The following is a 20,827-nucleotide window of genomic DNA, read 5'->3' on the forward strand; positions in this document are numbered from 1 at the left end:
GGGGAACTCCCCTCATGGCTGCTACTGGAGCTCTTTGGATAGTAGGAAATCTGTGGAAACCTGCAACACGGGGCAGTAAACTCAAATATTTGCTCCCAGATGTATCTTTAAAATATTTTTACCGTGATAATCAAGTCCTAATTCAACAACCTGGTGCTTTAGGGTTGTCTTCAAGTGGAGTTTATGTATGCACAAATTAAATTTAAGTGGGATCAAAATATTCCCAGTGTATGCCTAAGTGCCAGGAGTAAGGGACAGTTCCCGGTAAATGGCAGTGAATGTGCCTGATTCACCTGGCCCTGTATCTGACCTGCATACTGACAGAGTAAATAACTTTTGCTTCATACTTGCAGTTTCTTTTTTGTCTCTGGCAAAACAATGGTAACATTGATAAAGTTACCATAATCAAGATCAACCTTATATGCAAACAGCTGAGAATTTTGGGGTTTTTTGAATTTTTTTTTTAATTCCTTTTTTAATATTCTGGGTCTGAGTGATTAGTAATTGCGTCTTCTAAGATGCCAATAATTTTTAGCCAAACACTGGATTTGGGAGATGTATAGAATGGATTTATAGACATATCTGACTTGTTAAAGTGTCATAAAGGTGAGAGTTTACTGCTTGATATACAGGATGATCCAAAATTATAGATGTTATATGTATTATCACTATATACATTATATATGCTATATAATAGATAGTATATATTACATATAAATTGACTTAAATTGCTTCCAAAAACTAAGCTCCAATTGGAAAATTGTATAGATATTCATGCTTTAGTGAGAACACTGTGTGTTGTTTAGTGTTACGTGTTGTTTGGTTCTTTCTTTCTGTGTTGAAGAGTCAAGTATTTAGTTTTTGAGAAGGAGCTCTGCACAGCACATGCTGCTTTCACACCACACGTGCTACAACAGGAAAATGCTGCAGCTGGCCTGCAGCTGGTTCCAGCAGCTTGGAAACCTGGGGGAGTAATTCTGCCAGGGCAGGCCTGGGGCAGAATTTCAGGTGGGATGCTGAGCCTTTTTAGCTCCCACCTGCAAGCCTGTTTATTTAGGACACTTAAAATAATACTGCTCCTTTGTTGCCTGTGGTGGTGACTTTGGCCTTGCCTTCTCCTGGCACTGATCTCTGGAGACTCTGCCTGTGGGGGTGGAGGGGGAGCATCTTCACTGGGGATTCTCCTTCAGCCTCCCTGTCAGTCCCTGTGTGCTATGAGGCACAGATTGGGCACGGAGCAAGGCCCCCTCTCTTCTCTTGTACTTGTTGCTGGGCACATTTTCTGCACATCTCAGCTGCAGGCAATGATCTGCTGTCAAATCCTGGCATTTCTTAGGCTGGGCAGACAAAAGGAAGAGCTGGGAATGCAGTGCATGTCAGAGGTGTTGGGTTTCCTTTTAATCTGGTGTTGGGTTTTCTTTTAATCTGGTGGGCCAGAGACAGCTGTGCAGCAAGTGTTCTACATTCAAGCAGAAAAACTCCATGTTCTTCCCTGACAGTCTTCCTGTATTTGTGACTAAAGCTGCAGTATGGAAACCCAAGGTCAAGCATCATTTACAGAGTTAAGAGTCACACAGCTGTTCTGTGTACAATGGTGAAAAACAACTGCTGGGAATTTTAGTCCTCTGCATGCACAGGACCAGTATTGTGTGCTGGGGTGCCAGCCTGAAACTTTTGGGGAACCAGGATTTTTCCATTGGTGTTTGGAGGGTGACAGGCATGTCATTTTCTCTCTGGAATACAAAGGGTAAATGTGTCAGAAAGCATTTGTGCTCGTCCAACAGTAGGACCAGGATCTGTCATCTTTGCACCCACTGGCAGAAGAAGCTGACTCAGTTTTTTTGTCATGAGTTACCAAGTCCTGAGTTTAACAGCTTTACATTTGATCACTCTAACTAGTTGATACAGGCACCACCATTTCACTGATTTTTTTGCAATGCTGGGATTCAGGATGGCAAAAGGGCTGAAAGCAAAGGCAAGTGGGATTATGTAAACAAAGCATTATTTTTCAGTGCCATATTAGCTGTTATTTTACTGTTTTATCCCCTGGGTAAATATTTTTGTTTATTATCCATAGCTGATAAATGAAAATAACTAGGAATTATCCTGCCTAGAACAAGACAGTTCTTTATGGGCCTAAAACTTGATAGAGGAAAGAGTTCATATAAAATATGGAGCTTTAATTGTGGTCAAAACTAAGTCAAGGTGGGTGCAACAATAATCTTGTTTTTCTATGAATCATGATTACTAGTATTTCTCTACATACACAATACCAAATTTCAGCAAAATGTTAGGGAATTATTTTGGTATTCCAGAATATGCCAAGTTTGTAAAAGGCCTTGTAAGGTTATTTTTTACTTGCCTTCCCCCCTCTCCCCAGCTTTTTTTAGTAGGTATTTAAGAGAGCTTATTTGTAATAAATGTTCACTTTTAAAAGTAAGTCCAAAGAAAAAGGTACAGTATCCAGTGGAGTTTCCTTCACTGGGCAATCTGGTCTGTGCTCTAAGCACCACAGTTTCTCAGCACTATAAAATATTTACATGTTTGAATGCAGTTTAGGGAAGGACTGGTTTATCTATGGAAACATATTTTCATTCTTTGACTTTTGTGTTTACAGTGAGTCCAATACCTTGGCTGGAACTTAGCTACATTTCTTTGTGGGGAGGTACTGGGGGAAATAAGGATTAAGTGTGAAAATGTCATATCTTTGACCCAAAACAAATTTATGTTTTGGGTGTTCAACCACAGAGCTCAACAAGAGAAGCTTTTTCCTGGAGGACCTTTAGGTTGTCTGGAATATTAGCGGGGTAGTGCCTGCAATGAATGATGTGATGTTGCCAAAAAGAGAAGAGTGGAAGCTGATTCCTCAGCTGTTTCTCCATCTGTAGGGAGCCATTCATAAAGGCTGAATGGTGGGCATGTGTGCTTGCAAGCCACTGAAACTCCCACCTGCCTTCCTGCCTCTAGAAATAACCTCAGGTTTGTTTAGGCTGGGGCTCACTTTGCTGTTACCAGTCATCACTGCTGCCTGCTGTTTCAGAGCTGATCACATCACCAAACTCCTTTGAGAAAAAGAAAAAAATGTTGTGGTTTTTTGCACTTTGTGCTGATAAAAACAGGTGTCTGTGCAATGCTAGGACAAACAGAATTAAATGCTTGTCTCCTCCAGTGAAATCTCTTCTCTGACTGTAAGAAATGATGGATACTTTTTCTTTTAATCTGCTCTTCTCTTTATTCCATCAGCAAATGTAATTCCCTCTTTGACTAACAGAAATTGAATCGTCACAGGGGCTAAATCATTTAAGGAGCATGGTTTAACCAAAAGCTGTGCCCAGAAGAAAAGGCAAATCCCTTTGTGTGTGTTGGGGAGCAGGGGCTGAGGGAGGTGTGTGGCCAGCACAAAGCCACAAAGCACAAAGCTGGGAATGGAGAGGCTGGGGAGCACCTTTATCAGAGCAGCTCTGCACTGCAAGGCAGATAAGCCATGCCTTCAAACACTTGGTTCCTTAAGCTGTGGAGAAATTGAAATCACTGACTCCATAAATCTCCAGTGTGGCTGCTGCTAATTAATTACCTGTCTCCTATCAACACAAATGTGCTCATTCATCCATCTGAGAGCAGGACACTGGTAATTACTGATGAGTGACTCACAGCAGGGCTGGGATAGGTGTTAAAAAGCTTTTTTCCACATGGGAAAAGCTTCTGGCTTGGATGCTTGTCCAGTGGCAGCCCCTGGGCCTCCTTCTGACCCAGATCTCTTTATTCAGGGGAAACAACCTGGGTTTTCTCCTTCTTAGTTGCCTGTCTCCACAACCAACACCCTCTTTCTTAAAGGCAGCATGTTGTCTGAAGTCAGGGGCAGCAGTGTTTTGTGTGATGTGTCTATGAGAGCTTTTCTCATGTGGAGCAGAGAAGCACAAAGTCATTAACTTAAGTGGTTCTAAAAAGGAGAAGAACTTAGGAACTTAATGCTCAAAAATAACTTTAATACACCTAATTTGTCTGTCAGTAGTAGAATCCCTCAAATCATGGTAGGCTGATTTAATTGGTTGAGTTTTGATGTCAGCATTTGTACAATATGTACCCACTGTTTAAATAATCAGTAGGAGCCCATATAGGCTAGATACACTGATATAAATTAGTTTATAGAAGTGCAATTTGTCTTAGATTTTATGTTTTGGAAACCAGATAATTTGGATTCTAAAAATGTTTTCTAAAAAGCTAATGCTGCTTAGGAAATCAGCGAGGGCAGGAATTTACTGTTTGCCCTGGCACCCTGCTGGCACTTTGCCTTGTAGGATAGAGTATTGCTTAGCATCTCTGGGGTTTATTTTCTGTCTCTCTGACACATCTTGTCTTTTTCAGTCTGTGTTTTTATTTTCCTGGGGTGAGAAGCAAGACACTCTTTTGACAGAGAACAGCAAGGCCACTGCAGAACTTCAGGAGACATTTTTCCTTCAGTTAGGAAAGAGATCACAGACTTCTGCCATTACCTGAAATACCTTTCTGTGTATATGTGTGTGTGGTGTTTAAATGTTATGTGTGAAGAATATCTGGCTCCTTAAAATCTACTGAATCCAAAGAAAAGGACATTTGATCAAGGAATATTGCATTGCATTAGAGTATTAGGTTCTCAGAGCTGTGGTCACTGGGATTTTAGGGGCGCAGTCAGGTTTATTTATCCAAGGCAAGATGTTTGCCTGCATGAGCAGACTTTCAAACAGAAACTGTCACTGGTTTACTGGTATTTGTAGGTTTACAAAGCAATCTCACTTCATTAAGCAAAGCCTCCCACTGTGTGTGTGTGTATATTATGTATCTGTTGGTCTGTGTTTTGTCAGTCGAGGAGATTGATCTTAAACATTGTCATTATTCTTCTCACTCCTTCCTCCCTTATGAAGTAATGTAACTGCTATCTATCCACAGTGCCTGTGGTGTCATTGCTTCAGGAGTATTTCTGCTGGGTGTGGACAGTGCAGGGATGGGGCATTCAGGGTCAGGTCCATGGTTCTGTTCATGCACTGCTTGCAATGCAGTTACTGTACAGGAAAAATAAACCAAGGAACATTTTCAGATTACCATTACACTTGAGTGTTTCTGTCTTTAATTATTCTAATTCTAATTGACATTTTTAATTAGATTGGAAGCAAAACTCCCTTGGATATAGTGAGTAAATGAAAAGCGATTGCATGTTGTGTATTTTTATTTAAACTTCTTAGTATTTTGCAAATCCTTGTATTTACTCTGGTGAAGCCTGAGGAAGAAGAATCACAACTCTAAACCAGCATGCCATGTACCTGAAGCAATTGCATGTGTGCTGCTTCTGCTTCCATTGGAATTCCTTCTTCCTGCTGCTTGCAGGCTCCTGCTTTGCTCAAGGCTGTTGCTTCTCCTCAGTCAGTCTTAGGAGCTGTGAGTCCAGTGCACGTACCTGGCTGGCATGACACTTCCCTGGATGTTAAAGTAACTTTGCATTTAGGAATGTGAAATGGAACCACACTTGGCTGTTTTCTGGAACTTTGTGGCCAATTTTAAAGTGTTTTGGAGAAGAAATGTAAATTACGTGGCTTCAAGCGAGCTTGAATTTAAAAAGTACTTGTGTGTGTTTCAGAGTAGAGGCTCAAATGAGAGGAGAGTAGCAAAAATAACACTGAAATGCGCATTTTAAAAATTGACTGTCACTGTATTTCACCAGTCCTCAAGTTTTCTATCTAAAGAGGAAACTTCTAATAATTTCTCTAAATATAAACCTTCCTATACCTTTTGCACACCTGTACGATTTGCAAAAGTTTCTTTGGCTAAGAGACTCCTTAAAGCAAAGTGTGAGGTTTTACAGGACCTCTGAGGTAGAATTTCTGGTTCAAAAGAAACATGATATATGTGATTTGAGTGTGAAAGTCCCAGGTTCAAATCTCTGCTCTGACTGACAAAGGAATTGGACTTCTACATCCCAAGGAGTAACCAACATATTGTGCAGGCTGGTGCTGGGGGTGATCTCTCACTCTCATTTGGAGCTGTTCTGCATTGTTTAAATACTCACTGGGTGACAATCACCTGTCCCCATGACCCACTGAGTATGGCACTCCTGTGGCTTAACACGAAATGATTTTGTATGGAGTGGAAGAGCTCCAAGAGAAGATCAGTGCCCCGGCTGAGAACAGCCCAGGGCCTGGAGGCCTGCTGGAGTTTCAGATTTAGATATGTTTAAAGACCTGAACAGTGTTCTGTTACATGCCAGGTAAGTGTCCTGTTTGCATGGTGGTGACTGGGCTGCTGGGTGTTGGGCACTTAAACTTTGTACTGGAGGAATTGCACGGAGCTACTAACACATCTCTTCAGGCTCAGCCTGAGCTCTTGTGGAAATACTTCTTGCTTGAGTTAGTTTAACTTCACCCAGACCTGTGCATGTGAATGAAATTGATGTCAGTACTGATGAATTGGATTTTTAAAGCCTGATCTCAGGAAAGCATCAGCACCTAGGTTAAGAGGAGTATTGGTTTCAACCTGATCAAATTAAAATAATTTGATCACGTGTATTTGCGAATATGGAGAGAGCTTACAGGGTTGCTTGTTCCCCTGAGGATATATATTTGTGCCACTTCACCTTTGAATTTTTCATCGGTTAAGAATAATTCTGAGATTTTTAAAATGTACTTCCCTGATTAGAGATAAAGTAGTGAAGAGGTTAATTTTACTGCTCTTTTCTGTATCATCAGAAACAAATAATGAGGGTTTTCAATCTTGTCCTGGCTACTTGCTGGAAAAGCCATTATTTAAAAGAAGCTGCTGGTGGCATGTTTTCCCAGAGCAGAGACAATTATCTGTTGCAATTTATCAGGAAATGCGAGATGCAAAGTGACACCTAGCTCATATATTTGTATTCAGTTCTGAAAGTGACATTAAAAATTGTGACCAATTGCCACTTCTGAATAACCTTGTGAGTGATCAGTGGCATTGCTGCAGAAGAGCAGTGTCCAACTATTTCTTTTGTCTTTATTGCCTTTTGATCAGCTCTTCACATGTGTGGATATTTCTGAACACTGTTAGATTAATAACTTCTCAGGCCAGTTTTAGAATATACACAGTCAATCTAATGCTTTGCCATTTTACAATCAGCATGAATGGCACCAAACTGCAGGGGTTCACCAGCAGTACTGCCAGTGTGTGTGTTGGAATGTCAAAACTGCCTTAATAAAACAGCAAAACTCTCAAAGAAATGTTTCTTTAACTTCAGTGCCAGTTAGCACAAACCTGGGACATAACTGTTGGGAGTGCACTGAAATGGCTGTGCCTGGAGGTGCCTGTGCATGGTGGCTTGGACAGATTCACACATCCTGTTCTCTTTGAAGGTTTGAGATAGTGCCCATCATTTCATTGTCTATGGCTTGGAGTTTCTTTTGATTCTTGCTTTGAAAAGTGCAGCTTAAACCTTTTATGCATGATGAAAGTATTATCACTTTTTCTGCTTAATGGTAATTTTAAAACTTTAAATTACTGACATGCTCCATGAAGCTGCTTTTTTGCTTTTTTTTTTTTTAAAACCAGAGCTAAATTTTAGCATATATTTTCAGGACAATCATAGGAAGTATCCTGACTCATTAAATGCCCCAAAAATGAAGGGGGGAACCCACACTGTATCCTGCTGTAGAGGCATTTATTATAACCACAGAATAAAATCAGGCAGTAAATCCTCTTATGCCTGTAAATACCCTTAGTGCACAAATGAAATGGTGTGAACTGTCAAAGTTATGCATCTTCATGCTGAACTGGGGAAGAGATGAGAGTTTATAATAGCAACCTTGTAGTGCTGTTAGTTTGTAAGACTAGAACTGAATAATGGATGTTTTATCTTAGTCTGCACCTCCCAAAGCATTCATGTTCCTGTTTCTGAGTCTGAGGAAGACTTCATAAAATAACTTGCAGTATTAAATGATGCTGTCACAGGAAGTGAAATGATCATGCTGGGAATTCCCAAGAGGCAGAAAGAGAAGAAGGGTACTGTTGCCTTCAGAAAGGTTCTGACCTGCTCACAGGGAAGAGTTCCCCTCTCATGCAGGGTCTTTGCACAGTTCTGACATCCACCTGAAATCTGTGGCAGTCAGTACAGAGAAACGCAATCTGCTACAAGACAAACTTTTAAAGTCTCAAAAAATAAGAAATGCAATATGCTGGGACATTGTCCAGTCAGCCACCAGTAACAATAAACTATTGGTAATTCATGCTTTTTTGTCTGTCTTTGGTGAAGTGCAGCTCCACAGGCAGGGATGGATTGCAGCACAGCAGACGCAGGGATTGCTCTGTGAGCTCTGTGGGATTTAAGCTTCCATGGCTGCCAGGACAAATGACTCTGAATGATAAATGTACCTTTTGAAAAACATATGCAACCATGAATAGCTTCTTCCAAGTATAATGGAGCTCGAGTCCCCCAAGGACACACTGTTCTATGTGTTATTATAGCAAATATATGTGATTTTACTATAAAAGCATCCTTAGAACCATGGAAACATTGGTAAAACTGGGGTTTTCTTGGTGACTTGGACTTGGTGCTTTTTATCTCTTTGTACATTATGTTTATCATTCAAGTGACTTAATTGTCAAAAAAGGATTGTTTGACAAGGAATGCCAAAAAATTATTAGTGCCGTGTCTTTTCTCTTCTCTTCTTGTTCTCCTCTATAATTTCTCCTCTTGCAGTGTATGGCTCTGTTTCTGAGAGCTTCCAGGTTTGCCATCAAATTCGTGTTTGCACTTGACTTTATGATGGATATATTCAGCCTTATGACTAATAAGCTCATTAAGCCTGGTCTGCACCAGCCTAAGCTGCTTTTACTAAGCCATGGAGATGCCTTTTGTGAGGGGCTCTCCAATCCCACAATTTGTGCCTTTAGAGCCTTAATTTTGTCAATTTTCTGTGTGGTTTTTTTCATCTATTTGAAAGGCAATTATCTGCCTTGTTCCTGGAGACTTTTGGAGCCTTCTGACAGGTGAAGGGAAGTATTTGCTTGTTATGATTTTGATCCTGGAATTTCAACATGGTGATGGTAAATGTAATTAAAAATGATTAAATTAGTCTGCTGTGCTGGCCTCATGGACACAGATAAAGGCCAGTATCAGACAGGCAGGGGAACAGGCTTAGTGCTTGGGTTTGTTTGGTGAGATTTTTTTAGCTTGTTTACTCACTAGAGAAAATCAGATGCATTTGTGTATTCATAGCTGGCTACTGCTTCATCCTGTTCACAGCTCTCTTATATAAGAGAAGAACAGTGTTTTAACTGGAGGTGGTTCTACATGGCAACACCAAATGAGTTTCTTAGCTCTGCCCCAAACCTACCAAGAAACTGGTGGGAGGCTTGATTTTTTTTCCTTTCTCTTAGCCACAGGGAAGTGTTAAAATTTGCATTATCTGTTAATACACACACCTACTTGCTTATGATTTTTATCAACACATAGCCTTGACATATTGCTAGGCACAAAATATACAAGTAAATTAAATTACTGCCTAATTTTCTAGCTTTTCCATAGGGTTCAGGTTATTGGCCTTGTTGAATAAGAGATTTGTAACACCTTGTGCATTATTAAGGCCAATTTGTATTGCAGACTAAGTTGTTACACTAAAAGTTCAGGCCTACAGCAGTATTTAGGAATATGCCATCATCTTGCAGCCCAGGCAAGCCCCCTGTAGCCTTTCATGGTCTCTTTGGAGAATTTTCCATGTTGTCATAGCCTAAAATTGTCTAGATTGTCAAAAAACTTAACATACTTTCTTATTTTTCAGTCTTTTGATTAATTCCTTAGTGTCTTTAAAAAATCCCAGAAACTAAACCAGCCAACCAACCAAGTGAAAAGCCTTGAAAAAGACTGGAAAATGTACTTCTAGCCTTAGAAACATGACAAGTCAGTTTTAGTTGACTGTCATGCTTTTATGTCTTTTATACAGTCTCCCATTGGTGATTTTCTGTAAAATGTTAATTTCCAGTCCTAAAGGCTTTTGGAGACTAACTCTGAGTAATTATTGAGCAAAAGGCCAAGCACATCAGCAATGCCACTCTACAAATGTTAAATTGTCAGTAGCATTCTCGACACTTTTCCATAGCTCCTCCTTCTAGATGGGTGGAAATGTCCTTGGTTTTAAGCTGTAAAATGAAGAGGATTATACAAATTTGTTACTAGATATTACTGGATGCTTGTAAGAGTTCAGGGACATGTTGCATTTTGGAAGACTGTCATTGCAGGAGCAGATTGTTCTTTCAGTCAATTTTATAATTTATCAGTGATTCACAGCTCAGTTATAATTATTCCCAGTGCTAATTATGTGTCAGAATTACCCAAAACACTGTATCAGACATGGCTTGCACATGCTGTATAATCATGAAACTGAGCTTTCTCCAATGTAAATTTACTGAGGGCTCTATTCCACAAATCCATTGTTTTAAGGGCTCCTTTCTCACCCAAGCAGGCCCCGGGATTTCATGGAAACTAATTAATCAGGGTAAGGATGTTCATGACAAGCTTTTAAACTGGTTTTATAGCTTTACCCTGTGCAGAAAAGCTTGAAAATACTTTGCAATTCTTCAAATTACTGTGGCCAAAATACATCTTTGCTGATTTACAGATTTATAGTCCATGAAAATTTATCCTGTCTCATGTTTTAAGACTTTCTTTTTTTCTTCCCAGCTTCTGGAAAAAACCAACAATATATTTGAGGAATCTGATTCTGCAGCTACAAAAAGTCCTTTGCATTTAGCTGTAAGTACAAGATGTGTAAAGCATTTGATCAGTATCTCCTAGAATAGTTCCTTAATCTCTGTCTTTAAAGCAAGTTTAACTGTGGGCTTGTTTTGAAAAAGGTGGGAAGGGATGTAACAAAGCCAGGTTCTGGGCTGGAATTGTTAATTAAGTTTCAGGCAGTTGAAGCTCTTGGCTCTTCCTGACTCTAACACTTGGGTAGGAAGATAACACAGACACACTGACGTGAAACTAAATGGAAATTCACACTTGTATTTAGAGCTAGTTTATAAATACGTGGCCAAAGCTTGAGCCTAGGCTTTGCTCATGGAATGAGATTCTCTGATGTTCTGGTGGAGAGGTGCAGTGCAAAAAAAACTGTTTGGTACACAGCAGGGTGTGGGACAGTGTTTAAAGCAGTGCCCTGTGAGAATGCTATGGACACTGGCATATCACAACAGGATCCAGCAGAGGTGGCCTCAGAGATAGCAACTGTTCCCCTGTCCCAAGAGCTCAAGATGCATGATTCCTCTTCCCAGTTTTCTTATTCAATCACAGAATAGGTGGGCTTGACATGGTTGACATGGACCTCTGGAGATTGAGTCCCACCTCTGTGGTAAAAGTAGAATCAGCTAGAGCAGATTTTTTTCAGTGCTGTGCCCCATCACATTTTGAATGTCTTTAGGCATGGAGAGTTCACAGCTTCAACTCTGATAACACTAACTATACAACTGTGTGTAAATAAAAAGGATGCTCTGAGTATGACAGTGAGGAGAGGAGGGCAGGCCCTACAAAGCTGAACAAAACATTTCCAATTTCTGGCTCTGTCCACTGGGGTTTTGCAATGCCACCCCTGTTTGTGCTGTTGGCCCCAGTGTGGCTGTAGGTCTGGAAGTGCATCTGCTTGTCCACTGTAGTTGTTCTACCACATGATCCTGCTGGCAGGAATTCTCTATGAAGCATCAGCTGTAAACAGCAGGTCAAGTTTGTGTTTAGCAGTGTCCATCTGCACAAAAATCTGGTTTGAGAATTGCTTTTGTTTAGTTGGAGACCAGCACATGTGTTGAATTCAGCACCAGTCAGGTGATAATCCATGGAGCTCTAAACTGAATCTGGTTTTTGAAGCAAATGTTTCCCTGTCAGATACTGTAGCATGTGAAAAATGAATTGCTGATTAACCTGTGCTGGCTTGGCAAATTACTGCCTGAAATTTCCTCACTTTGGGTTGTACTAGAAGGTTGGAGCAAACGAAGAATCATAATTTCTTTTCCTGAACTCTAGGAATTTTTTAATTTCTTGGGTACAAGTGTAACTTGGAAAAATCCTTTCATGTTGAAGAGACAGTCATAAGGAATCAATAAAGCAGATTTCTGTTGTGTTTAGGAGACCTTGAAAGGGCTGGATTTTATTCAGAATTTATGGGAAAGGTCTTTGAAAGACAGGAGTTGTGTTCTTTACATGACATTTTTCATAATTCTAGGCCTATAATGGTCATCATCAAGCTCTAGAGGTACTTCTCCAGTCTCTGGTGGATCTGGATATTAAGGATGACAAGGGACGCACTGCTCTGGACTTGGCTGCATTCAGAGGACATGCAGAGTGTGTGGAAGCTCTTATCAGCCAGGGTGCTTCTGTCACTGTAAAGGACAATGTCACCAAAAGGACCCCCCTCCATGCCTCAGGTGAGTGTCATCTTATGCTACCCCTGTGGTATGAACCCTCCCACACTGAAGCAGGTACATTTACTTACCTGCTGTTGCTATGCACATTTCTTCTAAAGGGAGGAACATTCTCACATGTCCTGAGGAGTCATACTTGTTTGCTGTTGTACATTTAAACATTTAAATCTTGTACATTTAAACCATTTTTTCTACTGTTTCATTCATCTTTTTTCCCTCTACCCCAGTGGTTCAGTCATCCCTCGTACAGAATCCCTTATTTTTGCATACCACTACTGCTCTGCCCTTACCTGCTTGCCTCTCTCTGTAACCACCTACTCTTCAGGAGGTGTGATGTTTCCCTCATGACACCTTCTCTTGCTGCTTCTTCAACCAAATAATCAGGGGAGGAGGGGGAGGAGGGAACACTTTCCTCGCTGCTTCTCCTTTGGAAGAAAGGTTGAAAAATAGATGTGGGCTCTGATTGGCAATGAAAATGTTCTGGTGTTCAAAACTTGCAATCATTTGCAGTGGCAACACCACAGAAATTCACCCCCCTCTTTCAGGCTCCTCCTCCTCCTGAGCCAGCCTGTGAACTTGCACTTGCTGGCAGCCTGCTGCTCTCCTCATGTGTGGGGTGTTAATTATGTAACATGCAAAATTAGCTGGGAAATGTAGACTTTGTCATTTATTTGAAGGTTATTATTTGACAGGTACCTGTCAGGTAAATATGCAGAGGTGCCAAAGGGAACGTGTCTCCTCTGCTGTTCCAGGAGGGGCTCCATGCAGGGTAGCAGTGGCCTCTAGTGGGAAGGAAAATTAATACCACGTGGATAATTAATTCAGTACCCGACTTCATTGTCTTTCTGTTTATCTTTTAATCTTGCTGAAATGCAGATATATTCTGTAGTATCAGTTTATTCTCTGTGTGTGATCATGTAAGTGCAGCCTCGAAACATAAGGTCAAATAGACTTAGCAATTTTGTCTGCAGTACTGAAGGAAATGCTCATAATAGACCCACACTGCATACTAAAAATGCTTCCTGTCTGCTTAAACTTTGCATCAGAACTCAGCACATTTCTCCCCATGATAAATACTGATGGTTTGATTAATTGAAACCAATATTAGTGCTACCACAAAACTGAGCTGTGGTGATCAAGAGCTTTCCCTGCAGTTACTTCAAACATATCTTGGGATCTGATGTGAACAAGGTCTGGAATGTTATCACTATAGCAAAGATTTGCATTTATTTAAAAATGTAGTTATAGTGACAAAAGTCTTAGTTGTCACAACTGAACTGTAAAGGTTCTTCAGTACTGAGAAAAGTGAATGGCAACAAAGCCATATTTTTGTTAACAGCTCTGACTTAAAATACTAATCTGTTGAGTAAATTGAGTAAATTTGTTGAATAGAAGATGTTATTTTAATACACACCTTTCTTACCTTCACAAAATTTCAGACTGTGTTCCCCCATCCCCTCTTAATTTGTTTCTGAATCACCTCCATCACTGTAGTATTGAGTGCCTTCCATGTGAAACCAGTAGGAAGATTCATTGCAGACTTTTCTGGTCCATTATGCTTTTTGCGTCTTGGACTAAAAAACATTCCCAGGAGTGCAAATAAATTGTTCTTTAAATTTGCAGTGAAGCAAAATAGGTCAGATATGTGTTAAAAACAAACAAACAAAAACCCACATGTACAAAAAGTCCAACCAAGAAAAAAGGCAAAAAATCCTACCCAGGAATGAGACACAAAAGGGAACATGTACCTTGAGAGAATGGAAAGTAATGCACAGATGAGTTGAGTACTTGAACTCCTCAGTAAAGGAAATTCGCCACTGGCATGAATTTGAAAGCTTTCAAATGTGAGTTAAGTGCACTTCAGGTAAATATTCATTAAGACAAGGTTTAGAACCTTCCACTCAGCAGCTCTGTAGAGTTCTGTGGAAATGATGTCTGGAGGAAAGCTCCTCCCAGCACCCGCTCCAGCCATCCCCTGCAGTGTGCCATTTCCATGCTGCCGTTCCCTAGGGAAGCGCTCTGGTGAGGAGTGTTGGAGCAAGGCTGGTGCCACCTGCTGGGAGCTGCTGCACGTTCCCAGTCTGCTGCGAGGGTGGGAGGTCAGCCGGTGTCTCCTGAGAAATCCAACAGAATTCTTGCTGCGTTATTCCCCTGACAGCCAGCCTGCATTTGCACGCACCAAAGCGAGCACTTGCTCGTGCTGCACTGAGAAGAAACAAGAAGGCAACGTGTGCCCATCCCCTTAAACTTGTTTGCCCTCATTGCTTCCCATTACACCGGCACAGCTGCTGAGCACTGAGCTCAGGAGGCCTCAGTGGTGGATTGGATGACAGAATTCTGCACGTTTGTGTCAGTAAAGGGATTTGTGACTTGAGAACTCACCTAATGAAGTGTTTCTTTTTCTGTCTGTCCACGTGAAGTAATAGACTTCCTCTGGCCTCATAACATGGAGAATTTCCTTTGCCCAAATGATGTGTTCCCTGTGTAATTTCAGTCTCTCCTCTGGCTAGCCTGGGGAATCCATTGCAAATGTTCCCCTGGTGTTAGTGTCGTGGGTCTGTTGGCAAAACTAATGTTCCCTGCAGGGTCTGTAATGCTTAGCAATCACTGGGTCAGCTCCTAGGAGTTTCTGGAAGAATCTGTTCTAAAACTCATTTACCAAAATCATTTTCACACATCTTTGTGAACAAGTTATGATTTGTCTTCCTCCTGCTGGGAGAAAGAACACACACCTTTATTTCCCCTCCTGAAGCCAGTGAACCACCAGCCCTGCAGAACTGTTTACACGTTATGTATATGTCATTACTTAGTGGTAAATAATTAAAAATGCCTTTTATTTTTCTGGGTAAATCAACTAAGATTATTTTTGGATGAGTAATTTAAATGTGATGATGTGCACCGGTTTCTCTGCCAGCATGATGTGACATAGGTGGTGTCCAAGGGTTTTGCCTCAGCCCACAGGGTGTGGGCAGTGTGAATGCATGACTTGCTGTAATAAGAACACAACATGTATCTGCTGAGCACAGGAATTGTTTTTCAAAGAAGAAAATATCTGTCTCTTCATCCCATGAAAGTCTGAAGCCTTAAAGCCAGCTGACACACAGATGGGATTCAGTGTCAGGCCATACAGAATGTAGAGACTGAAAGCTGTTTCCTAGCAGCAATGGGTTACATAAAAAAACCCAAAACAACAAAACCCAAAAAACCCCACAAAATATCCCCCCCAGCAAAATCCCCAAACGCCACTAATCCCAAATGTTTTGATAAGTCTTATTTTTGATAAAATGGATAATCTCAAAGGGAATTTTATTCTCTGGTGTTACCTGCATTTATGAATTTGACAATTGTCAAATCATTGGTCATTCTCTGCAGATTTTTTTTTTTTTCATAGCAGCAGTGAAGTACTCGCTTGTACAGTGCACATAAAATTAAGGAGCCCTGACAATGTACTTCCTACTGTGTTCCAACCCTGACCACAGAAAGCCTTGCCTGCCTGCTCAGTCTGGGGGATTTTGAAATGCTGTCTGCTTTAGTAGAAATCTTCTCAGAAGGGAATGTCACAGTTTCTGTTTTACTCATTTGGGATTTTTGTATCTAAGAGAACCAGTCCTCATCTTCATGAGGTCAAGGAAGAAAACAGCTCACCATTTCTGGCACAAGCTAAATGAAAATTGGGGGAATGGGGGATGTTGATCTGTTATATGGCGGAGTCTTTTCCCTGTTTATAAGGACATTTCTTATCCCTAAGCATTCCAGTGGAAGAGTATCTGAAATTAAACAGAGTTTTTTTCCTTTATAGTTATTAATGGCCATACACCTTGTTTACGGTTGTTGCTGGAAGTTGCAGACAACCCTGATGTGACAGATGCCAAAGGACAGTAAGTTTTCTTTGTGGGCTTTTTTTTTTTTCAGCTCTGTAATTCAAATAGCATCTCATATTTCTCACAAAAAAGTACTTACTTGAAATACTGTATTTCCTGCACTTCTCCTCATAGAATTTGGCAGAGATTACAAAGTACACATTCAGTTGATGTAAGCCATGTGGAAAGGACTAATCATTAATCTTAGCCTCTGCTTCATACTTTAAATAGTCTTTTATAGATGTTGAGGGCCAGATTCAATAAAAAATGAACAGGCTTCTGTGATGTTTCTATAAAGTCTTCTTCTTCTTTCTAAAACATTGCTATTCTAGGGTTTATTTGGTGCATTAGACTGGTGCAGTAGGACACAGTGTTTATTTGAAGTGACACATGCATCTGAGATGTTCCTACAAAAACTTTACTGCTTCTTAAATGGCAGTTATAGAGGGAGAATAAGATATATTTTTAAAGTGAAAATGTGAATGGTTTAAGAAACTCATTTGGGGTGTCTGGAACATATAATGTTGTACATAAAATGTCTGCACATTTAATTTTAAATGGTATTAGTCTGCCTAAAAACAGATGGAGAATAGATCTCTTTCAGAAACAAATTAAAGATCTGTTAGTCTAAATTTCAGCTTGAATATTTTCCTCATGTCCCTTCATCCCCTTTAAGCAAATGTGCAGCATTTACAGAAGAAATACTTCGGATCATTGTCATCTTGGTAACTAGCAAGGACATGCATTCACAAGACTTGGTATTGTAAAACTCTTGTGTCCCTGGAGGTGACAGTAATTGTAGGTTATTAAGAGAACAGATTGTCTTGAATGGTGTTTTCTGTAAACTGCTTACAAGTGGGTTTGTTACTATTTCAGTCGTGGCAGTTGGTTGTTAAACATCTTAATAATTTCATACTAAAGGCCTTTACTTGTTTGTCATATATAAGTATGGGGAAAAGAACTGGGTTCGGGGGTAGGAGTGGCAAGAAATGCAGGGCTTCCTGATTTCTCTGTAAGTTAGCAGGGACAAATAGTATGGCATTTTATAGCTCTGACTGCTCTGGTTTTCTTTTTTTTCCTAGAACTCCATTAATGCTTGCAGTGGCATATGGGCACATTGATGCTGTTTCTTTATTACTTGAAAAAGAAGCATCTGTAGATGCAGCTGATCTCCTGGGATGCACAGCTTTACATCGAGGGGTGACTTAATTTTTATAATCCTTTATTATTTGTTTTGCTGTGACTACAACTCACTTAGAAGTACAGGGATGTTTAAATCTAGAGAACACTGTAAATGATTGGAAACATGACCAAGCATAATCAGTGAGATACAAAGCAAGACAGATCCGCTCTTAGTAATGCTTTGCTTTTATTTCACATTTGTGTTAATTAATTATGCAAAATAATAACTAGACCACTTTTTTTTTTCTCTAGACACTTTATAATAGTAGTCATTATTCTTCTAACTGACCAGCTTAAGAATTCTGAAAATAATTGTTTTGAAAGAACTGGCCAGTAGTTACTTTCATTTTTCTTGGAACAGTGCAAGTTAGTCCTGTAAGTTTTTCCTAGAGGCAGTGAAACTTGAGGCAGATCTAATCTTTCCTAGTCCAGCTTGACTAAGCTGACTTTCCTAGCTAAGTCTAGCTTCCTACCCAATGTGGAGCTGATTCAAGGGATGTTATTTATACAGAACTTTATGGTAACTGCAGTGAGCAGTTCAGCAGGTGAGCAAAGGGGCTCTCATCTCTGTCTGCTGAATCCCATCCACACATTTCATATTCACAGGTGTCAATCACATTCCATATTTCCGGGGCAAGAATCTGTGTTGCGTCAACCTGTTTACTCCTTTCTTTGTTACCAGATCATGACTGGGCATGAAGAATGCGTTCAGATGCTGTTAGAGAAAGAAGTCTCTATTTTGTGTAAAGATGCCAGAGGCAGGACCCCTCTGCACTTTGCAGCAGCTCGGGGTCACGCCACGTGGCTGAGCGAGTTACTGCAGGTGGCACTTGCCGAGGAGGACTGCAGCCTGAAGGACAACCAGGGCTACACGCCCCTGCACTGGGCTTCCTACAATGGTAAGGCACTCCTGGGGCTACTGCCCGGCTCAGGGGTGGCCTCAGCATGGGGAAATCTGGTGGGGGAGCTTGAAATGAAGAGGCAAATTATCCCTGTGTGCTGTCTGTATTAGCATGTGCTGTGTGCACCCTTCAGTTCTGAGGCCAGGGAAGTTCCAGCGGTACCTCCCAGGGAGTTTGCAGCTCATTTGCTCCAAGACACAAGAAGCCAGGATGAAATTCTGGTTTTATTCATGTCCATGCTGAAATTGATTTCTATGTGACCAGGAATGCTCCTTTGAGCTCTTGGTGCAAGAGACCATGTGATTAGATGGATTTTCTGAACTGAACTGATTATTCTAAAATGGATAATCTGAACTCATTGCTTGATATAAGGATAAAGCGTCTCAGTATTGTCATTTAAGCTTTGGATGTAATGCAGCATACATGACATCCAAATAAAAAGAGCTTTTTTGCTTTCCTTTTTTCTTAATAAATGCTAATATTAGCCCAGATCTCTCTTGCTGCTGCCATAAAATTTAAAAATCCTCTGATTTATCACATAAGAGCTTATATACACATCATGTTCAATTTTTAACTTAAAAGTGTTAGATTCCAACCTTTGTAAGCCTAATATGAATTAAGTGAACTACCTGCTTTGTGCAACACTGTGAAATATCTGCTCTCTCACAGGTCATGAAAACTGCATAGAGGTACTATTGGAACAAAAACTTTTCCACAAGTTCTATGGTAATAGCTTCTCTCCATTGCACTGTGCCGTGTAAGTAGAAATCTCCAGTAACAGCTGAGTGTTGTTTTAGGATATGTCTGCAGAAAGTAGCAGTATGAGAAAAAGCAAGCTTTTTTGGAAATTATTTGCATGAGCAAATGATTTTAAAGCTGATCACTTGAAATAAAATTCTTTGTGGCTGAAACATATTATTTGAAATCAGAATTTCTAGTAATAGCTTTGAAAAAAATTTCAATATTCATATTATTTTAAACGAGTATGCAATTTTCAAGACTAATAAAATGTGTGCAATTTAAACATGTGTGCAAATTTAAAATGAAAATAGCTTTTAATAAAATGTGGAAGTCTGTTACCTATACTGTGTGTCTACTACTGTTACTAAATACTGTTCATTTTCATAAAGAAATTAGACAAATTAGCAAAACCCAGAAAAAGTGTTAAATGAACACATCCATCAAATCAAAGTACTAAATGTGTGAGTTGGAAGAGACGTGGGTTTCAGTACCTTAAGCATTAGAATAAATCTCACTTCGTGTAAGTGTCTATGACTGAGTGCTTTCCAGGCCCAGGGGTGTCTGACATACAGACTAAGGATTTTAAGATATTAAGGTTTTAATCCTAGCTTTGTTCTGGACTTGAAAATTACCTTGGTGCATAGTGATTAAGGATCAGCTTTGCTTTAGAGACTGAAATCCATCATAGCAGATGCAGTTTGGTTAAAAGGAGAAATTATGAATATGCAGAAGTGTGACTAAAAGCATTAAGACAAAGGCATATTAGGGTAACTTAGAAATAACCACTAAGAAATATTAATGGGAAGTCAAGAAAACCAATATTGGAAACTGGAAAAATATGTAGACATGGCCTTTTAAAAATGTCTTTTCTTTGGCAGAATCAATGATCATGAAAACTGTGCATCACTACTCATCGGAGCCATCGACGCCAGCATTGTCAACTGTGAAGATGACAACGGAAGGTAATAGTTCCTTGGACAAACTGCATCTCATGACTCCATTTCATATTTTTCCTAGTTCTTTCTGAACCTTTGGCACTAATCCTTATCTGTTATGGTTGAGCTAAGACTTGTCATGCTGACTCTTTCAGACAGCAGTTTACACCACAGCACAGCTAAAAGGTGTCTCACTTGAAGCAAGAATATGAAGTATTCAATGTCAGAGTGCATATGAAAAAAATATAAAAGTAATAGTATTTTGTTTGTTTAGAACAGCTATGGCTATAGGCTGTTTCCCTGGACCTGTTTTCTTTGTTAAATGTTTAAACACATTTATCTTTGCTAAATGGAGTGATACTATGTACATACAGAAAAGTATTTCATTAATTGTTTCCTTGTTATGTTGGCATTCTCAGGGCACACAGCTGAGAATATCTGTCCAGGAAAATAAAACTATTACAGCAAGAGATGGGCATTCAGCCCAATCCTTCATTTGTCACATTGAGAATCTCCTCACCATATATGTATATATTTAATTGAAATTGCTGAAATTCTAAAAGTGAACAGTTATTATTTTCTTTGATTAGAACAAATTTTATACCCTCAGTAACAGTGATTACATAATTCTGTGAGGATAAGAGCACTTCACCTTTGCTGATTAGCAAAACAGAAGCAACACCGAGCTGGGCTGTGTACCAGCTATCTTTCATCTCTAGTAGTCACCCTTCCGACCCAAAATGCCAAACAGCCACAGTGCATGAATTCCAATGTCTATGCCTTGAAGAAACTGATAACCTTCAAA

General features: G+C 40.0%; 1 protein-coding gene across 3 annotated transcripts in view; it reads left to right on the top strand.

Moving 5' to 3' along the window:
- Positions 1–20,827, top strand: part of ANKRD44 (ankyrin repeat domain 44) — a 131,372-nt gene that overhangs the window by 99,947 nt on the left and 10,598 nt on the right. For all 3 annotated transcript variants that reach the window (XM_084209043.1, XM_084209044.1, XM_084209045.1), the window contains 7 exons: positions 10,673–10,744; positions 12,204–12,405; positions 16,202–16,280; positions 17,345–17,462; positions 18,127–18,343; positions 19,016–19,103; positions 19,966–20,049. In XM_084209043.1, coding sequence (XP_084065169.1) covers positions 10,673–10,744; positions 12,204–12,405; positions 16,202–16,280; positions 17,345–17,462; positions 18,127–18,343; positions 19,016–19,103; positions 19,966–20,049 — 860 coding nt within the window. The remainder of the gene's footprint in view (positions 1–10,672; positions 10,745–12,203; positions 12,406–16,201; positions 16,281–17,344; positions 17,463–18,126; positions 18,344–19,015; positions 19,104–19,965; positions 20,050–20,827) is intronic.

Source organism: Fringilla coelebs (genome assembly GCF_963513975.1).
Source record: "Fringilla coelebs genome assembly, chromosome: 7".
Lineage (NCBI taxonomy): Eukaryota > Metazoa > Chordata > Aves > Passeriformes > Fringillidae > Fringilla > Fringilla coelebs.